General features: G+C 37.3%; 1 protein-coding gene across 1 annotated transcript in view; it reads right to left on the bottom strand.

Moving 5' to 3' along the window:
- Positions 1–1,482: 1,482 nt before the first annotated feature.
- LOC125673680 (uncharacterized) overlaps positions 1,483–8,400 on the bottom strand; it is a 7,933-nt gene continuing 1,015 nt past the window's right edge. The window contains exon 2 of the mRNA XM_048910373.2: positions 1,483–3,275. Within this exon, the coding sequence (XP_048766330.2) occupies positions 1,502–3,271 (1,770 nt within the window). The 5' untranslated portion in view covers positions 3,272–3,275 and the 3' untranslated portion in view covers positions 1,483–1,501. The remainder of the gene's footprint in view (positions 3,276–8,400) is intronic.

Genomic DNA, 8,400 nt, shown 5'->3' with positions numbered 1-8,400 from the left:
ATCGTTATATCAACCATATAATTTGCGAAATGCTGACTTCAATCGAGACTGTTGAAACCCCTGTAACATCCACTTATTTGTCAGTAGCCTGTCTTGATTTAAAATTTCATGATAAGCAGAACAAGCTCTTGCATATCGAATCAGTCGAGAGATATAAACACCATATGCAGGTGATACTGGAACATTGCTACATAAATATGGGAAGTCGACGATGGAGAGGCTGAAGTCTACCCGTTTGTCATAAAGTTGACTTGTTAGTTTGCTGTGAAGATCTATGTTCAATGAAATATCAAAGTGTGAAGCAAATATGGAAGATTCTGTGGTGTCTTTCATTTCGAATTCCCTGAGATATATCGAATCGACATATGAATAAAAATGACTACTGTTTATAGATAAAACTTCGTCGATATATCTGCCGAGTTGAAAGCCACAACAAGGTATCTTTCTTCTCATGTGGAAGCTTTTGAGTAGATTCTGCCTCGTAAGAATATAAAAACAGGTTTACTAATAAAGGAGCACAATTTGTGCTCATGGGAATCCCAACAGACTGTAGATCACCAAAGACTACGTATATATTGTCAATGAGGAATATCAACTTCAGAGTACCTCGGCAAAGTGATGTTTGGGATGACTGGTCACTAGATATGAATATTCGCGTTTTCCATTTTTGTTGAAGAAGCAACTGTCAATGGTGTCAGAAAGGATAGTCTTTAAATTATCGTAAGAAATGGTCGTGTAAAAAAGTCGTACGTTTTGATATTGATATGAGAAGGGTTTAGCGATTTCAATTTTATTAAAAGTTCTTTAGAATTTTATAGAATCCACATTTGATTTACACTACTTCTGACATGTTATGGCACAGTACGTTTGAAATTTCTCCATCACAGCTGTTAATATTTTCGTGAGGAGTAAAGATAGGGGTTTGGTAGAACACTTACTGGATTCATCAATGTATCTCTGCAAGGGTTTTTATGAAGTTTAGGAATCCAGTATAGGTACGGCAACTCATATTCATCCGACCTATTCACTGGGATATCAAATGTGTTTGAAACTGAAGCATGGTTTTCAAAGATTTCATCTTTTGATACGGAAGTTGGAGTAGTATGTATGTGGAATTTACGCCAAGTTCGTTTAATTGTTTTCTAACCACAGAAGGATATTCGGTTTCGTTAGATCCTCGTGTAGCGATATACGTGAGCGGAGCAAAGGATCTAATCTTAATTAGATTGCTAAGTGTGGTTCTTATATTCCTCCTATACTTATTATTTATTCTGACAAGGTGTCAGGTTCTTCATATTTAAAAATTGGGGTTCTCTGAATTTCGGACCTTTTAAAATAAGTGATTTCAGGTCCTCATTTTCAACTATATCGACATCACCAGCGAAGAAGAAAAAACACGTAGGTGGATGATGTGTAAGCTGGTATCTAAGTATTACATGTCACATCTCCTGTTTCTAGAGGACAATGAATAACAACTTGCGATTTCTTGTTATGTCAGGTTTTATTCTAGATATTCAAACACTGTGATTCTGTTTGAGTTATCATAGCCCACCCACAGGAGATGACTTTTGTCGTCGTACCAGAGTCCATAGGGTGGTTTGTTGGTGTAGCTAGGCCCACTGGTCATCAACGACGATAGAAAGTGTCCATCTTTGTCAATCATTTGTACCGATCTAGTTGTCCAGTCACATACTAAAATATGACCTAGACCATCAGTACAAACTCCGCGCGGATCTAGCTCGCATTCTGGTGGCGGGCCCGAGTAGGAAAAGCGATAATTGCCCTCTAAATCCGTCACGATGAGGGCGTGTTTATCCAAATCCGCTACGATGACGTCACCATTTAAGTTTTCTGTTATGTACGCGGGGTATTGATAAAGCGTACGCTTTGTGTTGTCAGAATCTTGCAATTCCACTCCCGAAATATCGAATCTTACAACTCTAGCCTTCTTTTCTTTACTATTTTTCCACATTCCCACCAGAAGGTCCTCATTAAAATGAGAAGAATATATACATCGTGGTCTCCAGTCCTCTTTGATTTTGAATAAAGTTTGATATGTCTGACAATCAGCAGACAGTTTCTTTATTGACGATCGCCTATCGATGTAAATCAGGTCACCTCCCCCTGTCACCGCGTGCACGCCTAGGCCCCAGCAGTCATCGTGAACTCTGTGAACTGTGTGTGGCTTGTCTCCCACTTCCGTCAGAATCAGGTTGTGCTTGTAATCGCTAATCCACACCAAACCGGGAGTAACACCGGTAATGTGGCATCCACGGTTGATGTCTACCATTTGAAATGAACGAACAGGGATTGGTTTTCGCAGTAGTTCAAGGTGTGTACGCTTTCTGGTGTTTTCTGTCAGACTGACATCAGCAAGAAACTTCAGCATTTTCACCTTATCTGTAGTTTCGTCACAGGCTCTGAAAGCTAACCCTGGGACATTTTTCGGCGTGGCTCTCAAATCTGCAAAAGGTTTCCTGGATAGAAAAAGAAGAAATTCTACTGGTCTGTTCGCTAGTTGTTCATACTTGTTACAAACATTCTGCAGTCGGTCATAACGCCTGTCCATCCGTTTCATCTGACTGCGTAATCTAAAAATCATGTCATTCTTTAATTCTTTTAAGAATGCACCGTCCTGGGAAACTACGGAATCTAGAAGATTTTTAAGATCCTTGGCTTTGGTCTGCATTCCTTCTCTTGTTTCATGTGATGATGTGCCCAGTTTTACCATCTCTTTTTCCATCCTTGCCCTGATCATGATATTTCGCGGAAGTATCCATCGATGTATATTAACAATGGCTTTTTTATTATCAACTCGTTCTTTTTCATATTCGTCTTGCAAATTCCTCACTTCATGGTGAGAAGATCTAATACATACACAGCAATCACATGCAGGCGCTTTACATTCCTTGCACCAATAGCTGTATAAATTGTCCTTATGTGTAGAACATAATTCTACCTTGCTGTTGTGTTTATATTCTCCATTATCAATAACAGCATAATGAGAGTTTTCAACAAAATGACTATTTCTGGATTGACCACAAAGGATGTCATGATGCTTCTCATCAGAAAGGTGACGATGTCTATGATGTTGCAAACGCCCATTGATACTCAGTTCTCCTGATATCAGACCTGAGAGAGTTGGGTTTTCCGCAGTAGATTCTTTGGTGGTTTCCTCTTCTCCGTTTGATGAGTTCACCGGAACAGACAGGTTTCTTTGTTTGCCATTAGTTTGTTGTCCTCTTCGCAGCGTTGATAATTTTGTACCCATTGCCCTACAATTATCAATTATAAAGTAATTATTAATATTATTCATTGATTGATGGATTTAATGTTTTCCGCCAAACTCAACAATTTTTCAGTTATCTGGTGGCGCCCATTTTTAGGGAAATTCCACCGAGGGGACAAGATTCGCAGTCTAGGACGAGGCTTTGCCGAGTCCTAGACAGCGAATCTTGTTCCAGAGGTGGAATTTCCCTACCCCACACGAGTTAATAATGAAGGATTATTTTTCTCACATTTTACCTACAGTTTAGTGCATAAATTTAGGAGCTTTGAGAAAATTCTAAATTATCAAAATCCTCATTTGAACCTCGATGCAAAAACTAATTAGATAGGCAGAAAGAGCGTATCCGAAAATGGTTTACACTGTAAGTGTAAACTAAAAAACCCAAGGTTGTCCAACAGAAAGCTATATACATTAAAATTTAAAGATAACAATGCAAAATATTTTTGCTTCACCGTGTAACGCAAACTTCCACCAGAGTTCGTTTGCTATTCGTAGGCACTGTGACGTAATGAGGCATCGACGGGGAGTTTGCGTGTAACGTAAATCTTCACCGTGTAACGTAAATCATAGAAAATATATGACGTCACAATCAAATGACGTCGCAGCAGTGTGAGACAGAAAAATCTCACATGGCTGTCTCACATGGGTAAAGTCGATCTCACACTGGTGATAATGTGAGAAGAGTCGCTCTAATAGAATTTAGAGGGGAAATAGCGATTCAAATCCCTGGATGTACGCATGCTTGAGGATTTTAGTCGCTTTCAATCAAAGCTGTGCTCTATATGTTTAGTTCTATAGTAATACAGCCCCAGGTCTCAGCTTTCTGTGTTATAAGCATATGATCTATATATATTATTACTACAGTAACTTGATCCGAAGAGTCGGATCACGTCGAGTTGAAAGGCGCGGATCATCAGATCACACGAGATACGAAGCGTCGAGTTTGATCTGATGATCCGCGCCTGTCAACGAGACGTGATCCAACTCTTCGGATCAAGTTACTGTAGTAATGATAAATTTATTATATACCCCCTTGTGCATTTTAAATCCACACTTATAAGATAATAAATGTAATCCAAATGATCAAAAACACAGACATACCATGAAATTATGTTTTGTATACGCAGGTTTGTTTGTGACGCGGTCAACATTTTCCACAAATAACGTTGCGTTGTTGCATTGTGACGGCATCAGTTTCAGAGGATACTGATACGGAATCAGAAAACCACAGTGTGGTGATCCGGAAAACCGGATCACACGCTGTGAAATCCACAGTATCAACGAAAGATACATTGATGGGTATATAATAAAACTTTAAAAAACAACAACAAATTCACAGATATCGATTTTGATTTTGATCTTCTGACTACGGCAATCAACTTTCGTATAGTTTATTTATGGCAATCCAGTTGAGTTTCCTGTATATTTTTATTATTTCGTAGACAGGATCACATATATAAATATTACATACACTTCTACATGTAGCTTGTCTCCGCATTTGAATAATATCGTTTACAATGAGGTATATTTACATTCACTGAATCTTTTGTCTTATCATACCCCCGCAACAAGTTGTGAGGGGGTATACTGGAATCGGGTTGTCCGTCTGTCTGTCTGTCTGTCCGTCCGTCCGTTCATCCGTCTGTAGACGCAATGGTTTCCGGGCTCTAAAGCATTATCCTTTCCACCTACCATCACCATATCATATATATGGACTACCCATGGGATGAAGATGTTCCCTATCGATTTTGGGGTCAAAAGGTCAAAGATCAAGCGCACTGGACATCGAAGTAGCAATATGGTTTCCGGGCTCTAATCCACCTACAGTCACCATATCATACATATGGACTACCCATGGGATGAAGATGTTCCCTATTGATTTTGGGGTCAAAAGGTCAAAAGTCAAGCGCACTGGACATCGAAGTAGTAATATGGTTTCCGGGCTCTAAAGCATTATCCTTTCCACCTACAGGCACCATATCATAAATATGGACTACCCATGGGATGAAGATGTTCCCTATCGATGGCTGATGAAGGTAGCAATCATTGCAGAAAAAATTAACATAACAGTAAAATTTTATAATGTTGTAAAATAATGGACTCTACATGTATGTTTTAACGATAATAGTTTTCATTGATCCCTTACTATATGTTCATCTCTTCTATAAATCGGTGTATATTCCGTGGTTGTTGTATCTAGCTGTAGCTATAAATCGGTGTAATGTATCTAGTTGTAGCTATAAATCGGTGTGATGTATCTAGTTGTAGCTATAAATCGCTATAATGTATCTAATTGTAACTATAAATCGGTGTGATGTATCTAACTGTAGCTATAAATCGGTGTGATGTATCTAACTGTAGCTATTATTCGGTGTAATATATCTGGCTGTAGCTATAAATCGGTGTAATGTATCTAACTGTAGCTATAAATCTGTGTGATGTATCTAGTTGTAGCTATAAATCGGTGTAATATATCTAGCTGTAGCTATAAATCGGTGTAATGTATCTGGCTGTAGCTATAAATCGGTGTAATGTATCTAATTGTAGCTATAAATCGGTGTAATGTATCTAGTTGTAGCTATAAATCGGTGTAATGTATCTAGTTGTAGCTATAAATCGCTATAATGTATCTAGTTGTAGCTATAAATCGGTGTAATGTATCTGGCTGTAGCTATGAATCGGTGTAATGTATCTAGCTGTAGCTATAAATCGCTATAATGTATCTAGTTGTAGCTATGAATCGGTGTAATGTATCTAGCTGTAGCTATAAATCGCTATAATGTATCTAGCTGTAGCTATAAATCGGTGTGATGTATCTAGTTATAGCTATAAATCGGTGTAATATATCTAGTTGTAGCTATAAATCGGTGTAATATATCTAGTTGTAGCTATAAATCGGTGTAATATATCTAGTTGTAGCTATAAATCGGTGTAATATATCTAGTTGTAGCTATAAATCGGTGTAATGTATCTAGTTGTAGCTATAAATCGGTGTAATGTATCTAGTTGTAGCTATAAATTGGTGCAATGTATCTAGATGTAGCTATAAATCGGTGTGTATACCGTGCCTGTTGTATCTAGTTGTAGCTATAAATCGGTGTAATGTATCTAGTTGTAGCTATAAATCGGTGTAATGTATCTAATTGTAGCTATAAATCGGTGTAATATATCTAGCTGTAGCTATAAATCGGTGTGATGTATCTAGTTGTAGCTATAAATCGGTGTAATATATCTAGCTGTAGCTATAAATCGGTGTAATGTATCTGGCTGTAGCTATAAATCGGTGTAATATATCTAGTTGTAGCTATAAATCGGTGTAATGTATCTAATTGTAGCTATAAATCGGTGTAATATATCTAGCTGTAGCTATAAATCGGTGTAATGTATCTGGCTGTAGCTATAAATCGCTATAATGTATCTAATTGTAGCTATAAATCAGTGTAATGTATCTAGCTGTAGCTATAAATCGCTATAATGTATCTAATTGTAGCTATAAATCGGTGTAATGTATCTAGTTGTAGCTATAAATCGGTGTAATGTATCTAGTTGTAGCTATAAATCAGTGTAATGTATCTAGCTGTAGCTATAAATCGGTGTAATGTATCTAGTTGTAGCTATAAATCAGTGTAATGTATCTAGCTGTAGCTATAAATCGGTGTAATGTATCTAGTTGTAGCTATAAATCGGTGTAATGTATCTAGCTGTAGCTATAAATCGGTGTAATATATCTAGTTGTAGCTATAAATCGGTGTAATGTATCTAGCTGTAGCTATAAATCGGTGTAATGTATCTAGTTGTAGCTATAAATCGGTGTAATGTATCTAGTTGTAGCTATAAATAGGTGTGATGTATCTAGCTGTAGCTATAAATAGGTGTGATGTATCTAGCTGTAGCTATAAATAGGTGTGATGTATCTAGCTGTAGCTATAAATCGGTGTGATGTATCTAGCTGTAGCTATAAATCGGTGTATATATCGTGGCCGTTGTATCTAGCGGTAGTGATTTTTTGTAACACTATGGGACATTAAACGGTGGCAATAAAGGAGACGTATTCTCTCCTGCTTCGGGTAAAAAAAAAACACGTGTCCTGAATTGTTTCTACAACAGCGTGAACCAATTCACAGGGAAATGGCGTTTGTACATTATATTACATGAACACTGGTGAATGTTTTGACAACAATTAAAGTGGCTTCTCCCTACAACTATTATTATTAAAAAAAAATTTCATTGATCATCTACCCGTGTAACGAAGTAGGTAAAGATTTCTCATTTGTAGAAAAGCTGTATTTTCACTCTAGAATATAGCAGCGAAATTAGAAATAGTTCCAGTTCGCTCGAATTATCATATAAATATACACAAAGACACATTAAGTGTTTAGAAATATGTATTATAGGTTGTGTCTGTTTCAATGGGTTATACCATTGTATGATTACATTGTAAAGACTAATATAATTAAACCACGTGACTGTATGTATTTTTATACACAAAGTATAGATAAAACATAGGACATTTCCCTCAATTTATGTCGACCGCAGGAACCGAGAATTTTGTCTGTAATAATAGTAATAGGTTGTTTATACAAGGGGTGGTATGATATAGACCCCTACTATTATCATTACAGACCAAATTACCGGTTCACGTAATAAGCGGGTAAATGCTGGTCACGCCCATGTAATATACCGCGACTGAATTCGTACATAAAGGTTAAGTTTCCCTTATGGGGTTAGTTCTACTAGGGTCCTGACCTGGATCCGCTTGGGACTTTAGGCGGTCCCAAGATCTCTTGCTACACTTCCATTTTTCAAGTTAAGCCCCAGTAAGTTGATTATTATTGTTATCAAAACAAGTTTGCATCATTCATAGCACGTCACATACTACAGTACATTGTAGCACCTGTCACATACTTCAGTACATTATAGCACCTGTCACATACTACAGTACATTATAGCACCTGTCACATTCTAAAGTACGTTATAGCACCTGTCACATACTACAGTATATTATAGCACCTGTCACATACTACAGTACATTATATAGCACCTGTCACATACTACAGTACATTATATAGCACCTGTCACATACTACAGTACATTATAGCACCTGTCACATA

The sequence above is a fragment of the Ostrea edulis genome, chromosome 3, assembly GCF_947568905.1.
Source record: "Ostrea edulis chromosome 3, xbOstEdul1.1, whole genome shotgun sequence".
Lineage (NCBI taxonomy): Eukaryota > Metazoa > Mollusca > Bivalvia > Ostreida > Ostreidae > Ostrea > Ostrea edulis.
Note: the sequence above shows the minus strand (reverse complement) of the source record. Positions and strands in the feature narration are given on the sequence as shown.